The following is a 22,075-nucleotide window of genomic DNA, read 5'->3' on the forward strand; positions in this document are numbered from 1 at the left end:
TTGCTTTAACCACAGCAGCATTGGTTCTCAGAAGTAACTCTTATGATAGGGGTTCTACAAATCTTTGGAACCAGTTGTTATGTCCTGCTTTTCGAGACTCTTAATTCCCCACATGTTTATGCACTGTTTTGGCGTTACTGATTATTGCCTACCATATAATTAAGTTCCTTTAGAAAGCTTGTAAGTTCTTGAACCTCAAAAACATGATAATATTTATACTGGGATTTTTTAGTCATTTGTGTAATAATGCATGATGACCCCAGAACTAAGAGGATCTGTTGGGAGCAGAAGCGGAAAAGGGGGGGTCTCCTCTAAGTTCTAAATGGGTGTGTGGGTGTATGATTTGCCCAAATCTTAATTTGAGGTGCACATATCCCATTTCCTTATTCATTTCTACATATGTTGGCTATTGGTATAGGGGTACAACACTTGATGATATACAATGCCATTTTGTAGAAGACCATCTTATGGAGGTGTTGCTATATCACCGTGGAAGCCCAAAGCTTATTTTAGAGATTACACCCCCAGGTGTGTTTTTTTTTATTAGTCCACAGTCAAATTGTTCCCAACAACTAGATTTTCTATACTTTTTTGTTTTCTTGTTAGTGGGGATGGTAGGCACAGTTACCTTGGGTCTGTGTATTTTGCTAAAGACTTCTGTGTGGAATGAGAATAAGCAAATTGTTGTTCCATTCAAAGTCTATCTGTTCACATAGGCACTTTAAAATGAGTTGAGCCCAGTATTATTGCTTTGTTGTGGAAGGAGAATTGTGCTGATAAAAGGGTCCTTCTGTAAACCGAGTGTCAATGTAGGATCAAACCCATTGTACTTAACAGAAATACTTCTATTTCATGGTATAATGGACACATCTACATCTACTGTGTGTCACTGTGTGCTATATAGTCAAAAGCTGTTCTGTGTATTGGAGAAATGTGCTGCTGATTTTAATAATGCATTTTAAATTGCCATAATCCACCCTGGGGCATTGTGGTGAAGGGCGAATAAGAAATTGAATTAATAATAATAAAACAAGATGGGATTCTAAGGAGCTTCAGAAGTATGTCTCCATACTAGCACAATGGCAAATGGAATTAAGTGATTTTAAAAAAAATTGTGTTGCAAATTTCATCCAGTATTCTTTCCATTGCATTATGTGGAACAATTGGTTAGGCAATAACATAATGAACTTTTACATGCTTGTGGTAGCTAGAATTCTATGTGTGAAATTCTGAAATTCACCATTAACACCCAAAATCAAATAGTGGAAGGATATAGGAGTTTGTAGTTATGACTAAGTTGACAATTTCTTTAAGATATTGTGAAGACAAGACAAGTTTCTGGTAATATAGCAGAATTACATTGATTGTAGGATATATGGCTTATTATCCAATATGAGTTAGGGTTTACCATGGTTTAATGCATCATCATACAATAAGCAGATCAGTGGTACATATCTATCAATCTATATCCATCCATCTGCTTGAAACTGTGTTTCAAGAAATTTGAAGTACCTGTTTGTATTGCGGTTAAGTATTTCTTCAGGGGGGAAAACCAAAATGATGTATATTGGGGATAAAAATTATAGCTTCATGTATGGATTGGCATGGTTTGAACCAGCAGTGGTTGTCTGGAAAAATGAACTTTGGTTCATGGTATATAGCAGGACTGGCCCAACACCCTTTGGTGCCTGAGGCAAGATGTCCCCCCTGATCTAGGCCCGCTCCCTGTGGGGGGAGGGGCAACACAGTCAATCTGTAGGACCATCCCCTTTTCACTGAGCGTCTTGGTGAAAAAAGGGCATTCTGCAAGGTGGTGTTGCTGCTCTCCCCATCTTTGGCTTTCAGCTGCGTCGCTGGCTCCCTCAAATCCCAGTCTGGATCTCCCACCCCCTGTGAAGCATGCCACCCGAGGTAGGTTGCCTCATGCAGCTTCATAGGGCAGCAAGCTAGCTTCAAGGTTTCAGGGCAAACCACAAGTCATGCCTTTCTAGCCCTTTTCTGCCCCTCAGGATTTGCTGCCTGAGGCAGCTGCCTCACTCAGCCTCATATACCAGGTATATGGGGTATATGGTTTGATGAAGATATCTTGCCCCAGTGTGCAGCAGCTTTGATGAAGACAAATTATGTGTTAGGGTTCAATAGGAAAGGTGTTGAAAGCACAACTGTCAATATAATGATACGCAAATCTGTGGTGTGGCAACACATGGAATACTGTGTACAGTTCCAGTCATCACACCTCAAAAAAGGGTTAGTGTAGAGCCACAAAAGGTTCAGAAAAAAGGCAACCCAAGTGCTCATGGAGCTTGAACAACACTCCTATGAGAAAAAATTGCCAATTTGTGAACTTTTAAGTATAGAGGAAAGACAAGTAAGGTATATAGTAGGTGCATAAAATTATGCATGGTGTGGAGATGGAGTGGGTTCTCATTCTCATAGAACTGGAGACTATCCAATGAAGCAGTCTTTTGGATGATTCCAGACCGATAAAAGGAAGTCCACAGTACATAGTTAATTTATGGAATGCACTCCCACAAAATGGCCACCAATTTGGTTAGCTTTAAAAGGGGGTTAGACCAGGGGTCGGCAAGGTTTACCTCGCCCAGGCTGGTTCACTCCAGTGGAGATCCCTCCGTGGGCCAGATCACGCCCTCAATTTCCGGCATCTGCAGAAGAAATGATTTCTGGTGCCGCGGAAATGAGTCCCCGTGCTGCGCTGCACCGGTTTAGTGCAGCATGCGGGGACTCACCGAGCAGGCAGCTTGTGGACTGGTTAAATGACCCCCGTGGGCCACTTGTGGCCCATGGGCCTTAGGTTGCCAACCCCTGGGTTAGACCAACATAACAGAGGTTAAGGTTTTCAATGGCTACTAACCATGACTGTGTACAAGCTCCTGTACTGAAGGTGTTATGCCTTGCTGGGGAGCACAAGTGGGAGAGTGCTGTTGCACTGATGTCAACACACACACAGAGAGAGAGAGAGAGAGAGAGAGAGAGAGAGGGGGAGAGAGAGAGATTTTCATCTAATCAAACTAGAGTATCTAGTAAAAGTGAAGTAGGAGACATGATAGAGCTTTACAGCTATCATTGGAAGCAGACCTCTCCTGTTGTTTTGGACACAAGTTATCTACTGTTCCCTAACTGAAGACTCTAAAATTTTCCACCACAAGTACTATTTAAAGTGGACACATTTGCTGTTACTATCTTTGAAAGAGCCATATTCCTGATCTGCTAATACATAGGCACTTCAGGCTCATTTTAGAAGCTTGTTTGATTTTAGCATACATATAGTTAATATATTTGAGCCTTTTGCATGGGAATCCCAGAGCCTTATATGGTCAGCTAACTTTGTTCTGCAGTGAACTGAAGGCACCCATCCAAAGGGAAAAAATTCCAATTGTCTTTAACTATCTAGTACCCTTTCCTTGGCCTCCTGCGGTAGTACAGTAGCTAACACTCTAATAATTTAAATGTAGGCTTTTACAAAGGTAGTGGAAATTAATTTTGGTAGTATTTGATAGCTGGATATATTCAGAGAGCAGAAATATTACTTTAGTAAAGGTTCATAACAAGGTCTATAGCTGCTTAGTGTAGAGATCTGAAAAGTAGCGTCACTTTGTGTGAGGACTTCTAATTATTTATAATACTGATCTTGGTGGTTCTGTGCCTGTCTGCATAAGAAGTGGCAACTGACAGAGCAGGTAGTGATTGGGGGGGGGGGGACTTTTTAGGCATAAAGAAATCAAAGTCAGACAGTACAGCATGAGACTCTCAATCTCAGGGTTGTGGTTTTGAGCCCCACATGGGGCAAAAGATTCCGGCATTGCAGGGTGTTGGACTTGATGATCCTTGCGGTCCCTTCCAACTCTACAATTCTATGATTCTTTGAAATCAAACAGCTCAACACAGACTGAGCACCACAGTGGCCTCCAGGGGGGTGTCAGTTAAAGAAAAAGGGGAAGAAAGGGAATTGGCTTGCTTGAGCTGCTAACAGGTTACAGTTTTGGGAGTGGGGGAAAGGTCAGAAGGAATACATGCCAGAAGGTTAAGTACCCTCTCTGAGCTATTAGGGGAGGTTTCAGGAGGGAGCAACGGATGTGCCTCACTTTTGTTTCTCATTCTGCACAAATTTGTTCCTTCAACTGCCTTATAGAAAAAAGTGCTCTTTAAACCAGTCAGTTGGGGAAAGGTTTTAAGAGAGATGGAAAGAGAAAATTGATTATTTTTTCCCACCCTAAGACCTCCATAAAAGTTGTCTTTTTTCTTTTTCCCTGTCTTGAAACCTCCCCACCCTGTAGGCCCTGAATAGCATTGCAAGGCTCTTTTTTCAGGCTAGCAGGAGCCTTGAACAGGAACAATCCTCTTAGGGGCAAAGGATTCAGGTCCCCACTTTGTGTTAAAGTACCAGAATAAAAATACAACCTACAACTTGGTGTGCAAATACATATGTGTTATGTAATGTATTGAGGAGTCAACCTGGAGACTTTGATGAGCTTTTGACCATGGTTCACCTTTGGTTGCCTTCTGCAGCCTTCCTAAAGCCTGATTTCTTTGTTGTTGTTGTTGATATTTAAAGACAAGTAACGAAACATACCCACACAGGGAAGCCCTCTGATTTCTTAGTGGAGTTGCCTGCATTCAGAACAGCCTATCCTCGAACCCAAGGAGGTACTAGTGATATGGAAGCTTTGTTCATTTGCCAGTAATTTTCAGCTGTGTGCTGGGACACACAACTACTAGTCTAAATTGGTGAATGATAAGCCCATTAGTCAAATGTTTTATGTGAATCTGAAGTACCCACCCACAAAATAAGTTGCTAGTAATCGTGCTTGATTCTGCTTTAGCTTTGCTTGCTTCTATTCAGCCTTTGCTGTGGTTGGTAATTGACCATGTTCTTACTTGAGGTGTGATTGAATGGTCCTGTTTCTTGTAGCTGAATGACATATCCTGAAAGAGGTGTGTCATATTGAATCATGGAGGGTGGGAATGTACTGTTTTGGAGACAGAAAAGTTACTGACTTTAAAATTTAATCTTCCCAAACTTGGATCCCCAGCTGTTTTTGGACTACAGCTCTCATCCCTAGCTAACAGGACCAGTGGTCAGGGATTATGGGAATTATAGTCCAATAGAATTATATGGATCATCATAGAATTAGTAGTGAAATTTCAGGGCATTAGTTTGTTTCACTAAGTACAGAACAACTTTCCAGAATTTGAACTGAGAAAGAGGGTGTTTTTCTTGCAATTGTTTTATGACCATGAGGACCCCATAATTCTATATCACCTCATAGATTGCTTAATACTTTAGGGTGACAGTTGTTTGGTGGTGGTTGGTAGCATAGAAAAAAAGGGGGGGGGGAAGAAAGATCAAATTTTCTTTTATAATTGTCTTGATTGTTTTAGGGAAAATATGAACAAAAAACCTTAAATAGGACGGATTAGAAAAAAATGTTTTGTGCAAAACTTCATCAGAATTGGCTGTATTGTAGCAAAAGGACTGCAAAATACGGACTTCATAATAGCTGGCAGTTTGTGATTGTGACACCTATATGTTTAGTATAGGTAGGATTACCCTGACTTTTATTTACCTTTAATGACACCAGCAAATAGCCAAATTAGACTATATAGTGTGATGACATCATCACGTCCGGTAGATTGTGCCTTCCTTGGTGGAGCCATTTGAGAAACAATGCAGACAAAACTACCATTTTTGTTCTCTGCACTTTTATTTTGTCTTCACTTTGTAGTCACCAGTGTCTCACCAATACAGGCAAAATTTTCTGAAGAGTTGCAGTACCTTTGCTGTTGCTACTGGTCATTCATCTACACTACTACAATTCCTAGAAGGTACCTGAGCTTGCTGTGTGACTTGCTCCCAATGGCAAGAAACATGGAGGCAAGCTATTTTGGTAACAATCAGTTGCCTCCTGCTGCTGTTACCTTACCCTCACTATCTCTGCCCAGGGATGCACAAGCAAGGGCACCTCTTGCCCATTAGTAACTAAGACAGCAGTATATCCCTCTGTGTCTTTTCTGAAATGCAGCATCTTCTTTTCTTTAACTTGCTGTTTCTTCCTTGTTTCCACAGGAAGTCACACTTGCATCAGCTTCTTTTACAATAAGATAGCTGCCACCATCATGCCCAATAAGCATTAACTCACTGTTTCACCACTACCTCCCATGATCTCTGTAAAAAATGGCCTATATTCCAGACACTGGGAATTCTAGCCTTGTCAGCTCACTTTTGGAGCTTGAGAGGAGGCTGCAGGAGAAAATATAATGGGATAACTCAATGCAATTTTTTTCACTTGGGATTAACAATATTGGAGTAGGAGCAGCTATATAGTGCATTATTGTTAATATACGAGATTATCCAGTCAACACTCCTCTCCATAATCTTACATTCAGACATTAACTGATATATTTCTTGAAACCATGGATTTGCTTTCTATACCCAGTTATTAACCTGCCATATAACAAGAAACCACCAACCCACCCATAGCAGCCCCCCTGTCCCTAGTGTCCAAAACATGAGGTTGCACCATAATTTCACTTTTTCCAAGGCCTCTGGTTGGTGGGTCAGGACCATCTCACCCTGTATCACCACATGTTGCACTTTGCAAGGCTTCTGGTTAATGGGTTAGTTACACTTTTACCCATGCCCATAGCATAACTGATTTTCCTGGTAGCTGGTAGTTATTATTTCTCTTTCCCTTCAGAACCACATGTTCAGTGCATATACCAGTCCAGTTTTAGTCTGTAGTCACAATGCAATGGTTTTCACCCAAGCACTCTATATGGATGCAGATGATGGCCCGTTCATAAAGAATATTGATTATAGTCTCATTTTTTGTGAAATAGTGCCCCATGGTTTCAGTTTCTATGAGCCTTTGAGCAAAATTGCAGTAATGTTGGGCTGGCTAGTTTGAACCGTGTTGAAATTGTCATTGAAGTGCACATGAATGAAAAATGACCGTAAACACCAAGCAGTACAGGTCTCTGTTGCTGCGTAAATTCTCGAGGGCTCGCTTTTGGGTAGAAATGTGTAGGGTTACACTGAGTGTGTTTTAAGACAGTGAGTTTTTGAGTGCTTTCATGTGTACATGTGTTGATGGTGGCCATGAGATTACCTTTACCTTTCTATATGTTTTATAATTCTCAGTCTGAAATGCTTGCGCTGAGCGAGCCATGCTGTAAATGAGTAGCTAGTCCAATGGAGAAAGAAAAGGCATGTGATGTTGGCCACTTGTTTCTGTTAACCTTGTAATTTGCAGGCTGTAGGTTGTGTTTTGATGAGGGTCATGGCCTTTTGCTCAGGGGTTTCATTGGAGTCCTGAAGATGTTTAGGATTAGAGAGTAACAGTTCTGACATAGAATGGTTGGACATAGTTTTTGCTTTCTACAAAAGCAAACCTTCAGACCCAAAAGGACAAAATCATGCGGCATTGTAGTGTTTGGATTACGTGCCTTGAGTGAAGGCATTGGATTTTGATCATTTAATGTTGTATAGCTCCGTGTTACTGTTGGAGGTCCCTGTGTGGCTTTCCCCCTTGCACATGGCACCCACATGGCTCAAACATGCCATAGTATGGTTTCCCATGTTTTCTGAATCCAGTTTGTGGCTGAGTGGTAAACCATAAATAAGCCAAGGTTTGTTCTTGGTTTACTTCTGGTTTATTGCTTGTGGTTTGTCTGAGAACATACTCCTCCCCCCCCCCCGGGGGGATTTGGATGGCACAAAAAGCCACACTAGAGCTGTGTGGGTACTGTGCTGAGTTGAGGAGGAACCCATGTGGGGACCTACATGTCAGGGGGGCATAGTTACAACTAAGCCGTTATTTGAGACAAACTGTGATTTACATGTGTGACTCAGGCAATTGAAATCTGTATTTTAGTTATACATATAATAGAAATCATAATTCCCTTAGAAGTTTCTCAAGGTATCTAGGTACCCAAGTATGCATGGTTTTACAGTACAAGCTCAAAACTGAATTGCACCCTAAGGAAATTGACATAATTTGCTGTTTGCTATATCTTGTGATGTGTGTTTTCTCTTCTACATCTTTGTTTTAGAAACTCTGCAGGGTCTGTTTTGTTCCTCACACTGTCAAAAAGTGAAGAGTATTAGGCTAGCTTATGGCAGATAAGACATACAACCTCACAGTTCTGTATATATCACAAAGTAGAGACATGCTCTCTGCATTCTCTTCTATCCTTCTAAGGCTGGCAGTGAGCTGGCAGAGAAGAAATATACCAAACAACCACGTATAAGAAGAACATTTTGTCATGAATGGAAGGAACATGTTGCAGGTGGCTTTAGTGAACTTGAAATGGCAATAGAGATTCTTATATTTATGCAGAATATATAAAAGAAAATGATGGGCTAATTTGTGTAGCATGAATCATGTGAACATGTGCTTTATGTGGGATAATGGCTTATTGTTGCCTGTTTGGTTGTGGAATGGGCGGTTAGATCTATTGTCATAGAATGACTTTTGGCCAATTGTTAAAACCACCTTAACACTTTTTTCTTTTGTTTATAGGCTTGCATAGATGATAATGTAGATATGGTGAAATTTCTGGTGGAAAATGGAGCCAATATTAATCAACCTGATAATGAAGGCTGGATACCTCTACATGCGGCTGCTTCCTGTGGATATCTTGATATAGCAGAGTAAGGATTTTTTCCCTATATTTAACATAACTTACCTTGATATTTAGTAGACTTATGATGCAACCGTTGCTAAGAGGCTGTTTAACGACAGGATACTTTGAGCAATCTATTCCATATTTTATGAGATGAGAACTGGGTTCTTTATGACAAGAAGAAAAATGCAGTTCCCTCACTCATAATAAAATTACGTTGAAAGTTGAATTTGAAATTTGCAGCAGTCTACATTTGTTAATCATCTTGTAACAAAGCCATATATCTGGACATATATTCTAGAAATGAGCGCTTGATACTTGATTTGAAGCCTGTGTTTTTTGTTTCCCTGTGAAATAGTCAACACTGGAGCACCAGACCTTTTGTTGATACTTAATTATATCTAGGGTTAAAGAACAAGTGCTGCATTTAGCTAAAGTTTGTCTTGTCTTATCTTGGGATGTTGATAGAATTTTCTGGGAAGTTTACAAATAGGGTGGCTGTAGCTTTTAAGGATAGCGCTCCACAATCTTTAACCTTTCAATTTGATGTATTGGGTGCCCTTATGAGGAAGAACTCTGAGCTTGAGAAACCTAAACCTGTCCAGGCTATACATTGACACCTCTTGCATTGCATATAGTAACGTAGGATCCTGTTTGTCCTTAAAAGGAAGCAGTACTAGCTGTATTCTTTCTGACTCTGCAGTATGTGTCAGAATTCTGTTTGAGGTAACATATAAACTAGAATGGCATTTTAGCAGCTGTAAATTTCAGTAATTTTTTCATGTGGCAGCTGAAACTTTTTAAGGGGTACATGAGTATTGTATATGGTTTTCGTATCTCATTTGTTCTTCCTCTCATGTGTGGGACTGAAGTTTCAATAGTTATTTGCCCATGGTGTTGCTAAGATTTAAAGGCACCTTATAGTAGAATAAATGTGTGTAATTCCATTGAATAAGCAGTACTTAGACTGTACATCAGTACGCACACACATTCATACTCCTCCTTTTTTGTTTTGACTATGGCAGACCAACAAGGCACCTTATAGTAGAATAAATGTGTGTAATTCCATTGAATAAGCAGTACTTAGACTGTACATCAGTACGCACACACATTCATACTCCTCCTTTATGTATTACACATATGTGTACATATATAATCTATTAATAACTTACTATATATCAATAAGAATTATAATCAGGAAATACAAACATATTACTACTTTTGAGTCTCTCTCTGTGTGTGTGTCATAAAAATACATTTTTATGTTTGCAGAGCAGTTGTACATAAATGTTTCACTTTTCAAGTGTGAAGGTAATAGGCATTTCATCCAGAGCACACCCTCCTAAACACTCTTGTTGAAGATTAAAGAAATAATTGTTTGCCAAACAAAAACTAGTAAAGAGGATGTGACTGAGCAGGCTCAGAATGTAGTTAATGCTTTTTAGGGAGTGTGCTGGAGAAAGTAGGGGCACAGCAGCTGCAGACATTCCTGGAGGCTTCTCATTTTCTTGATTTGGGTTCTTTCTTGGTGATGGGAATGAATCAATCTTAGTGGCCTTAATGGATATCCTTTGTTGCGGGCACAGCACAGGGACTGCAGGTGTTCTCCCCCATCCCTATTCCTCTGTGGCTTTTGATGCCATTGTCCATAGTATCCTCCTGGACCAACTCTGTGATATAGGCATTGGAGACACTGTACTGCAATAGTTCTGATTCTGCAGTGTCAAGTTCAGAGAGTTACACTGAGAAAATGCTCATTGGCCCCATAGTGTTTTTGTTATGGTGTCCTGCAGGGGCACATTTTATCCTTAAAGTTTTTTTGGATCTAAATGATACCAAAGCTTTTTAGGATCTCTCTGAAACCATTGAAAGCAGGCATTAGGAGTTTAGAAGAAGGATGCCTTCAGTATGCTGATCACAATTGAACCTGCTTTCTTTTGTATCTAAATTGGGTGAGGCTGTAGAAGCCTTGGACCAGGGCCTGGCTGCAGTTAGTGGGCTGGATGAAGACCAGGATAGTGAGTTTGAATCCTGTGGCAAAATGTCTGTTCTGGAAGAGGTTGAGCTCTTTCTCATGGAGCAGGTTCACAGCCTGGAGATGTGCCTGAGTCCCTCTTTATCACTTGGGGCTCAAGTGGTCTCTGCAGCTGGGAGCTCTTTCTATAAACTTTTATCTGATCAGACAAGTGCAGCCATTCTTGGGTTGGCTGTGATTCAGACATTAGCCTTAAAACTAGGTCACTGCCTACATGGGGCTTTATTTTGATGCATTGCAGGGGGCTGGACAAGATGACCCTTGGAGTCCCTTCTTGCAGTCCTGATCTAAAACAAATAATTTACTCACGGTTGAATGCCTATGTTAGGAGTTGTAAGCAGGAAGTTTTTCTGGCTTGGCTAAGGATTAAGACACAGGGTCCAAACTCATCCATACCTTTTTGGGGTAGGGCGACTCTTGACTGGTTGTCTTGCAGCATTCCCAGAACCGTTAAACATCATGTATTGCTAGAGTGTCCACATTTTCTCAATGCTTGACAAAAGTTTTTGTGAACCTGGCCATCTGATCTATGCTGTGTGGTCTAGCTTCATTCTTGGTTGAAGTTAATAATAATTTTTGTTTTCTTCATGTTTCTAAACATAATAGGCTAGTTAGTTTTCTTTTAAGACAGGGATGGAGAATCTGTGGCCCTCCAGATGTTCCTCACATCATCCCTAACTGTTGGTCTGGAGTCTGGAGCTGTTTTAAGACCTTGGTGTTGTAAGAGATATGCTTCACTCATTACTAGATTGGACAGACAGGACTGCCATCTGGTATATAGCATGGTATAGCTAAGATATCACTGTGCTATAAAATGCCTATGATTCACTCAGATACATAAGCTAGTCACCAAATGGCACCTTAAACCTGGGTTGCCATTTATATGAAATTTATATCATCATCATTATTACTGTAATTATTAATTTCATTTCTGTACTGCTTTATATTTTAAAGAAAAAAAGCAGTATATAACACAATAAAACATCAAATAAAGCAAACCAGACAGCGACAAGAGATCCCTACAAATCGACAAGCTGGCTGGTGCGCAACAATATCATTTGATACTGGGGAACATGGGGGCATGCACAGCAGCAGAAAAAGTTGCTGCACGCCAGCCAAATGGTGGAGATGTCAGTCTCTAAACCTGATGACATGATATCTTCCCTTGGTTGCAAGTTGACTCGCATCAGTTGCAAAACATGCCTAGTGCCTGGGGGGTTTTGAACAGTGCTCCCTAGGTACCCTAATACTGAAAGTTTGATCTGCATTGTGATAGAAGTGAACAGCTGATTTGATTATGATTATTTTTGTGACGTGCTGGACTTGGCTTGACTATTTGTAAAAAGTTGACAACTTGTAAGACACGTGAGACTCAAGGCAAGATATTCTAATTGATACTTCAATCACAACTGATGTTTCATATCCTTTGCATTATCGAGTTCTGCCAAACTGAATCACACTATTTCTTTGGCTCAGAGAGACAAAACCTGCTTAGGACTATCTTCTCCTTCTTCTGGGTTTGTAATTAAAATGATAATAGTTATTGTTACCTTGAAGAGGTGTGGTCGGTCTCCACCTGCTTCCTATGGTCACTCCAGCTCTCAATGCTTTGTTTGGATCATGTGGGCATAGACCTGCCTTTCACCAGGTAAAGCTACTTTTTTGCTTAAGATGAGAGTGAAGCTACATGGGGAGAAAGTACCTGAAATTGTGCTGTGTGGCCAGAAGAACAATATTTGCTTCTTTGTTTTGAATCAGTATATGCTTGGATAATGGTGTCAGGTGGAGGGAGTGAGTTGCTTTGTGGCTCCTGCAAGCTACAAACCTGAAATTGATTTTTGATTATGCTTTCAAGGAGCTGCCTTTAGGCACCAGGTCTGTTGACAGACCAACTCTGCATTATAAAGATGTCTGCAAACATGACATGAAGGCTGAGAACATTAGCCTTAAGTAAAAGGTAAAGGGACCCCTGACCATTAGGTCCAGTCGTGACCGATTCTGGGGTTTTGGCTCTCATCTCGCTTTATTGGCCAAGAGAGCTGGCATACAGCTTCCGGGTCATGTGGCCAGCATGACTAAGCCGCTTCTGGCGAACCAGAGCAGCACACGGAAATGCCATTTACCTTCCCACCGGAATGGTACCTATTTATCTACTTGCACTTTGACGTGCTTTCGAACTGCTAGGTGGGCAGGAGTGGGGACCAAGCAACAGGAGCTCACCCCGTCGCAGGGATTTGAACTGCCGACCTTCTGATCAGCAAGTCCTAGGCTCTGTGGTTTAACCCACAGCACCACCCGCTTCCCTGCCATGTGGGAATTCCTTGCTGATGACCACAGTGCCTGGAAACAGGCAGTCAGGTCATGCATCCATAGCAGTGACCAGAGGAGGAATGACTGCTGGGAGGAGCACAGAGAGAATAAACGTCATGAATCTGTAGCAGCACAACTGGATGCCTTCATCTGCCCCAGCTTCAATAAAACATGTCTCTCCCGTATTGGTCTCTACAGCCACAGTTGGCGCTGTAACTCTCCAATGGATTGACTTTACCCCAATGGTACCCACTTCCATTGTCTCCCAAGACAGATGGATGCCAACAGCAACTTAATACTTCAGCTTTCAATAAATACATTTGTGGGGTGGTGGTGGTTAAAATTAGCAAGGGAAAAAAGCAATCAAAGGCTATTTAACAACAGATTTATTTAACCCACTTACTAAAGTCAAGTGTAAGAGGCTAAAAAGGTAAAGGACCTCTGACAATTAAGTTCAGTTGCGAACGACTAAATCAGACTGTATTTATCCATCTAGCCCTACTTTGACTCTTAAGCAGAGATTCTATCACGTGTTACCTCTTTCAATCTGAGATGCCAGCTTTTCTCTGTGTAGGATCCTCTCCATGCAGACCATGTGTTCTCTTTCTCATATAAGTAAACATGCATAGCATTGCACTGTTAAAGTTAAAATAAACAATTTAATGTTTTAATTGACCTTCATAAGTTTGAATACATAATTTCATTCACATTGAATCTGCTTTGAAAGTGTATATAATGTTGCCGGTTAGTATGACTAGACGGCACAGTTGACTGTTAGAAACTTTATTTGTAAGTCCATGGGAAGAGACCATTTTGTTCAGTTCTGCATACTTTACTTTCCTTAAATTCTGGGGTTGTGCTGCTTCTGGAGCAGTTCTAGAGGTAACTCCGAGAATAACCATCTAGGTTCTTAAGTTAAGAGGGGCAATTCTAGGAATCTCTAGTCCCACTGCAGGCAACATACTGTTCTGTTTTTGAAAGGTTGGAGAGAGGAATGTGGACTTTGAAACCTCATTCTTATCTGGAAGATGTAATTATTTGTGGACACTCTTGTTCTTCGGAAGGAAATTAGTGATCTTTGCATCTAATGGAACCATCCTGTTTTCACCTTTCAAATTATGTTAAGGTTTTTTTTTTGTATTGTTTTATGCCTGTTGCTTTAGAAGCCCTTGACAGAAAGATTGCAGGAAAATGCCTGGTTTTTTCCCCCTAAAGGAGGGTTTTTGTTTTTGTTTTAAACTAACTACTGTGTGTCTGCTTCTTACCCTGATCTTAGGAATACAGTCCGTACTGTTGGAGTAGCAGTTTGACTCAATGAAGACAGTTCATAGAGAAAAGCTCAGTTTGCTGTTCTGCTTAGATGACATGCAAACCAGTTAGATTTGTAGTTTATTTAGTAGGGAATGGAGCAGAAATCTTCAACTTCAGACAGGTTTCCCCCTTGCTTTGGTACAGTATAACTACAGTGGTACATCTTGTTACGAACACTTCTGGTTATGAACGCTTCAGGTTACGAGCTCCGCTAACCCGGAAGTAGCTGCTCCTGGTTGCGAACCTTGCCCCAGGATGCGAACGGAAATCACGTGCTAGAGGTGCGCGCAGAGCGGGAGGCTGTGCACATCAGGATAAGAATGGTTTCAACTTAAGAACGGACCTCCGGAACAAATTAAGTTCGTAACCAGAGGTACCACTGTACTTTGGTCTTGTTCTATCTTTTATGGGATTTTTTTCTCCTGTAGGTAAAATTAAGAAAGTAACTAGCTTAGTGTCATATTCTGTTTGTGCTTTCCTTCATAGTTCTGCTTCCAATTTGGTATTCAGCTCATGAAAGGAGGTATGACATTCCTGAAACAGATGTTATTTAGTGCTGTATTCGCTTTGCATACATATGAATTGAGAAACCATACTTTTTCTAATGTTGAAAAACAGCTTGTATTGGATATGTGCTGAACAGATATTCTGGGCCTCAGTTTCTGGTGCTGCTGGTGTTAGTGACCTGATGGGGCAGACTATCATAGATACTCCATGATTAAGTATTGGCTGGGAAACAAAAGTCTAGCGGATTGGCAGCCATAGTTTGTTATGGTAGTGGTGATGACGGTCTGACCATCATTCATTGTTTTAATAGTCACTTCCTTTTCCTGTACTTTGCTTTTTAATTGAGTGGCTTCTTAAGGTCAATAAAAAATGGACACTATCAATGGATTAATTTGCTTGTGTCTCAGATGTTAAATAGGTTGAAATGAGCATAACATCTAAGAACATATTTTGAGATGCCTCCCACACTGAATATTTTTTGACTAGGATGACACTATAGAATACTGGATCACTCAAGGTATTCATAAGATTGCATTTTCTGGTTGTTGTTTTTACCTTGTTACTCATTTAATATTAGGAAATCACTGTGGTTCTTACGACTGTGTTCATGGAAGACAAACTTACTCAGCTACGAGTGATCTCCATAGATGATGATAGTTTAGCTTTGTACAGTATGCTTTTCTTTGAAAAGAATGGATTTAAATACATAAAGATATGACTTCTACTTCTAGCATTCCCTATTCCAATTTTTATTCTCCCTTATTTTAAAGCCTGTGTTAAGTTTAACAGTTGCTGCAAGAATTTGTTGCTGCTCCTACTTGCATTTCCTTAGTGCACACCAATGTAACAATGATTTAAACTTTTTAAGAGAACCATCTGCTGAACTTTATCAGCATACAAGTGAAACATTTTGGCTCTCTGTGCATGCAACGAAGTCAGCAATCTTAGGCATACATATTGGAAATAAGACCTACTGAACAAAATGGGACTTCTGACTAGTGATGTTAAATTCTTAAGAATAATTTTTTTGGAGAATATTCTTGATTGATGAGAATATTAGAGAATTTTCATTTAAAATAGGAGAATATTCATTTTAATGCATTGAAAATGATATAATTAGTTAATATATATGTTTATTAATGGGTAAACCTGTTCAGATAGTAACAAAAAACTGTACAGATACTTTAATTCAATGGGGCAATGCAGTGAATTCATACCAGTCTTTGATTTTTTGCACCAAACTTGAAATTGAAAATTCAGTGTGAATGACTCACATTAATCACTAAGCCTGTCACCAACCATATATTTACCATCAATTTGAATTCTAATTATGTTGTGTATGTATGAAATGTAGCTTTTAAAGTAAAAGGAATACAAAAAAGACTCAGGTCTGCTACAAGAGTACATTCTTTAGTAAGCATTTCTACATGGTACAGTATTTTCAGTGCAACACTAATAAAATTTATATGTTTAAAATAAATGCTATTTTTTCCAGAAAATAAAACACAAATAATCAGTAATGACAAGTTACATAACATCAGAAATGCAAATTACTATCTGCTTAGACAAGTAAGAAAACACACAACATATTTAAATTATAACTGATAAATTGTCACAAGAAATAAATTTATTTTAAAAATAGGCTTTAATTAAAGGTAAAGGGACCCCTGACTGTTAGGTCCAGTCGCAAACGACTCTGGGGTTGCCGCGCTCATATCGCTTTACTGGCCGAGAGAACCAGCGTACAGCTTCCGGGTCATGTGGCCTGCATGACTAAGCCGCTTCTGGCAAACCAGAGCAGCGCATGGAAATGCTGTTTACCTTCCCGCTGGAGCGGTACCTATTTATGTAATTGCACTTTGACGTGCTTTCAAACTGTGAGTTGGGCAGGAGCTGGGACCAAAGCAACGGGAGCTCACCCCGTCGCGGGTATTCGAACTGCCGACCTTCTGATCGGCAAGCCCTAGGTTCTGTGGTTTAGTCCACAGCGCCACTTGCATCTTAGGCTTTAAGTAACAAGTCTCAAATGATTATAAATTTATATTGACTCCTCAAACATCTTAAGAGGATAAGTCACCATCTTCATCTGCACAATGTCAATCTCGGGGAAATGGCACCTTGTAACATTGAATGGCACTGCAAAAACCAGTTACTGGCATTAAATAAAAATATAGAAATGTCAACTGTTTAAATCAAGGTCACCCCACATGCCGTTACACATAATTGTATAGGTCTAGGTACTTTAAGTGTATAAAACATTATAGCTATTTTCTGTGTGGCCAAGGGTATAGAATTGCTAGGAATAAGGTCACACCAAAATAGAAAAAAGGCTATTACATATAGTTGAAATACATATGAATTCAAATGTTCATCAGATTAAATGAATGGCATTTTTAAAACAAAAAATGTTTTCTGTAGTTCACATTTCAGAAGTGCCAATGGTGAATGATACAAAGCCCAGTAATGTAACTTGATCAAAAAAATAATTATTTATTACTTACACTGGCAATATCACAGATTGACTTATTATTTACTAGATTTTTAAAATGTGGATTATAAAACTTAGTTTGTGGAGAATATTCTGCGGAGAATTTAGAAGGCACAGGGCCTCCTTGGTAGTAGCGCCCTCCCTTCAGATGTTAAGGAAATAAACAACTATCTGACTTTTGCAAGACATCTGTTTAGGGAAGATTTTAATTTTTTTATTTTTACTATTCTGCTCAGGGACGGGGTGGCGCTGTGGGTAAAACCTCAGCGCCAAGGACTTGCCGATCGCATGGCCGGCGGTTCAAATCCCTGCGGCGGGGTGAGCTCCCGTCATTCGGTCCCAGCTCCTGCCCACCTAGCAGTTCGAAAGCACAATTAAGTGCAAGTAGATAAATAGGTACCGCTTTCAAGCGGGAAGGTAAACAGTGTTCCGTGTGCTGCTCTGGTGCCGGTTCGCTGGAGCAGCTTCGTCACGCTGGCCACGTGACCCGGAAATGTCTGCGGACAGCGCTGGCCTGTAGAGTTAGATGAGCGCACAACCCTAGAGTCTGTCAAGACTGGCCCGTACGGGCAGGGGTACCTTTACCTTTACCTTACTATTCTGCTCGGAACCACCCAGAGTGGCTGAGGAAACCCAGCCAGATGGGTGTGGTATAAATAAAATTATTATTATTATTATTATTATTATTATTATTATTATTATTATTAGCTCAGAAGTCATACCTCATGGAAGTAGCCACTCCCTCCTGCTTGTTTTCATCACCAATGTCTATAATTCATAGGTATTGCCTCAGGACATGAATTTTCTATATATTACTTAAAATTAACAAGCTTCTGATAGACTTTATATTCCATTTATATGTCTAAACCAGGATGAGCCAATGTAGTGTCTTCTAGACGTTTTGGACTAAAATTCCCAATGTTCCTTAGCATTGACTGTGCTGACTGGGAGTGATGGGAATTGCAGTTCAAGGCATCTGGAAGGCTTCCCCTTGTCTAAGTTTATTAAATGCTGTCTCAGACTCTTGATGTATTTCATGACCTGCCATCTTAACATGAAGCTGACAGAAGAGATGCTGAGAGAAACAAGATGAAATCAGTTATGATAATCTGTGAAGACTTTTAGGATCAGTCATAACAGAAACCTTTTATTCATATCACAGTGAATTTTTTAAAATTGTCATGAGGACTTTAGTCTCCACAATGTTTATAATTTATCAGCTTAGGTTATTTTATGTAGATGACGAAGCCTCAGTTTAAAGATAGTAAATAATTTTTGTAGTACTTCCAGTTCTGATACTATTCTGGAAACAGAATAGCCTTAACTTTAAATAGTATTCTAAATGTGGATATACCACAGGTTCCTATAATGACAGACTTTTAAATACCATATTTTTCGCTCTATAAGACACATTTTTCCCCCTCCCAAAAAGTAAGGGGAAATGTGAGTGCATCTTATGGAGCGAATGCAGGCTGCACAGCTTTCGCTGAAGCCAGGAGAGCAAGAGGGATTGGTGTGCACTGACCCCTCTTGCTCTCCTAGCTTTGCTCCGCTGGAGAGCCGCTGCGCAGCATTCCCTCTCTGCGCAGCACCCCTTCAGCAAAGCGGGAGGAGAAATGGAGGGGGCTCTGCTTCTCCTGCCGCTTCGCTGAAGGGTCGCTGTGCAGGGAAGGAGGGAACTTTTTTTTCTTGTTGTCCTCTAGAACTAGGTGTGTCTTATAGAGCGAAAAATATGGTAACCTAGATGCCTGCAGTGATTTTACCTGCAGGAAGATTTTACAAAAGTTGCTATTTTCTTTTATATACATAGACAGGAAATCAAGTTGATTCCTTCCAGTAATTGTGTTCTCCAAGGAATTTTTTCAATTTCTTAAGTTCATTAGTAACAACGAAAGGATGCCAATGGCAAAAACAATATTAGGGCAAATCTTTCATTATAGATTTAATTTTAATATACCAAACTGAGTACTTACTATTTTAATATATTCAAAGTTTAATTTAGTATAGTCAGCGAAATAAAAATAAAAATCATAGATCTTATAGTCAGAAAGGCCTTGAGATGACATTACAGGGGGAATGTTTTGCCTAATAGTTGTTTTAGTTTATATACTTCTGATGTGCTGATGTTTCAAGGAACTTTGAGAAACCCCATGTCATGTATGGCTTGCTCCTGGAGAGGGAAGATTACTTGAAATGTATAATTCCTTAAGGTTAACTTCTTGAAATGGTGCTTATCTGATCTTTAAGCAAAGGCATCTAAGGCAGGGTTGACTAATCCCTCCCTCCAGGGCCACAGTGATGGTCCCCATCTGTCTGGTGACCACATGCCCATGGTGGGTGTGGCTAGTGTTTGCTGTCTGGTCTTTGACTGCAATATAAGCACATATGTACCTGCCACACAGGCATTTAGCACACACAATGTCTGCTAACCAGACATGCTGTCAGACAGCCCTTCCTTCCACCCCCTCCATCACCATTCAAGTTCTTCCCACTCCAACACTCAAGGATCTGTTCAAAGTTTAAAAGGCAATGTTCATAAAAGAGTGGACAGGGGGATTCATCTCCAAGCTCAGTGCTTTGGTGCTTAGCGCTAAGATCAGGGATAAAAGATCCCTCTTACTACTCTTTAGAGAAGATCTTGAAACAGGATACAGATTCATTTATTTTACTTTCTGGATGAATTGGGGTCAATGCAGCACCTTTTGCATTCTTTTTTTGTGTTGTAATAGATGGTTTGACTATTTACTGTACCACAACCCCCATCTTTCAAGTGAAAAACTATTATATCTCCAGACACTTGCATGTTTGTCTGTTTGTATACATTTGTATTTCCTTGAAAAAAACTAAATAAAATAAAATTGATGCGTGAATAAGTGTTGATCCCACATCACACATTTGTCAACATGTGAGGGGGTCATATCAGCCACCCTGTATGTGGCTCAGTAATGGCATCTTTGTTTCTAAGGTGAGTTGGCCTGTTGGTATAGAAAGAAATTAGAGTATCATTCACTTCTAGATTCATTTAGAAAGGGAGGATATAGCTGGCATTTGAAAATTTTGGCACAGTGCCATTGCTCACTTGTTTACCTTTATTCTGCTTACACATATATATGTGTTCCGTTTACTCAGTTTTGCAGCATCACAGAAATAATTCGTTGTAGGTTGTTCTCTACTCTTAGTTCTGAAGTTGGCATTAGCAGTGTAAGTAATTCTAATGCCATGAAACTCAGCAAACAAAACTGCATACAACTTCAACAAATTACAGGCTAATTACTAAAGAGCTGCTTTTGCTGTGAAGAGGTGTGTTCCAAACTAGTTGTCTCTGCTTTGAAGGCAATTTTCTACTGCTGACATGGCTTTTTTATTTCTCTCTTTACCCCATCCCCCTTCAGTGTCTAGTTTGTTATCCATCACATGATCACATATCTTTTCTTCCATCTGGCCCAAGAAGACATTTTTACATTACACTGTGATGCCATATCTCTTCACAGCACTTGATCTTGGTCTAAGTTTTTATTGTTGAGAAGGGTATATAGCATTTGATTTGCATGCAGAGGGTACCAGATTCCATTCTTGGCATGTCCTGTTAAAAGGCCTTCTGGCAGCAAGAGGTAAATCACTTAATCTTATGAAATTCTCTTAATATATAAAATGCATCTTAAAACCAGTAAAGCAGCAGCATAAAAGCATATAAAAACAAATGGGAAGAAGATTCATATACATAAAACAGGTTCTGTTCTTTTGGGTTGGAGGAAGCCCAAACAAATAAGTCTTTACAAGATAGCTGAAACAACTGGTGGTTGCGGCTTCATGTATAGCAGAATGAAGGGCATTCCATAACACGGGGCAGCAGCAGAAAATGCCAGGTTGATCAACTCAAGTACAGTGGTACCTCGGTTTACAAACTTAATCCATTCTGGAAGTCCGTTCTTAAACCAAAACCATTCTTAAACTGAGGCACACTTTCCCCAATGAGGCCCTTCCACTGTTCAGATTCTGTTCTTAGACCAAGGTAAAGTTCTCAAACCAAGGCACTACTTCCAGTTTTGCAGAGTTTGTAAACTAAATTGTTCTTAAACCGGACTGTTCTTAAACCGAGGTACCACTGTAGTATATCCAGTTGAAATAATTCAAAAATTGATGTGGAGCTTATTGTTAGAAACTAAGCACTTGGAGAGCTGCTGTTTTTAAAGAAAATATTAAGAACTTGTATGATTGACAGCACGTTAGGAAAAGTCATTTGAAGGTGGTGCTATCAGAGACCATCCCTTTAGTGTCTGTGAGGCTTTGGTTTATACTTAAATGTATTTAGTACTTGTATCAAAAGGTGTGCTTTCATATTAACAACAAGCTATTTCTTCTGTTTCAGATATTTAATTAGTCAAGGAGCACATGTAGGAGCTGTAAATAGTGAAGGGGACACTCCATTAGATATTGCTGAAGAAGAGGCAATGGAAGAGTTGCTTCAAAATGAAGTGAACCGGCAAGGTAATTTTAAAGGTTTACTGCATAAAAAATTAAAGCATAAAAAGAATCTGTATTAAAACCAAAATGTTGCATCGGATTGACCATATGCAATTAAAAAATGCCATATAACTATAATTAATTCTGAATACGAATTTAAGAACCCCTGGTTATGTAAGAAAATACACCGTAGAAATAGGAAGAATTATGTCTCTGGAAAATTAAATGGAACTTTCAATAAAATATGTGTTGACAATGTATTTTTATAGGGTTTGCCATTTATTTAAGTGTGCTGATTAGGTTTGAGTTTACATCTG

General features: G+C 39.8%; 1 protein-coding gene across 7 annotated transcripts in view; it reads left to right on the forward strand.

Moving 5' to 3' along the window:
• The window catches only part of PPP1R12A (protein phosphatase 1 regulatory subunit 12A), a 91,525-nt gene that overhangs the window by 18,615 nt on the left and 50,835 nt on the right, over positions 1 to 22,075 (forward strand). For all 7 annotated transcript variants that reach the window (XM_083699069.1, XM_083699073.1, XM_083699074.1 and 4 more), the window contains exons 2-3: positions 8,541 to 8,671; positions 21,664 to 21,782. In XM_083699069.1, the coding sequence (XP_083555195.1) occupies positions 8,541 to 8,671; positions 21,664 to 21,782 (250 nt within the window). The remainder of the gene's footprint in view (positions 1 to 8,540; positions 8,672 to 21,663; positions 21,783 to 22,075) is intronic.

Source organism: Podarcis gaigeae, assembly GCF_964106915.1.
Source record: "Podarcis gaigeae genome assembly, chromosome: 10".
Classification (NCBI taxonomy): Eukaryota; Metazoa; Chordata; class Lepidosauria; order Squamata; family Lacertidae; genus Podarcis; species Podarcis gaigeae.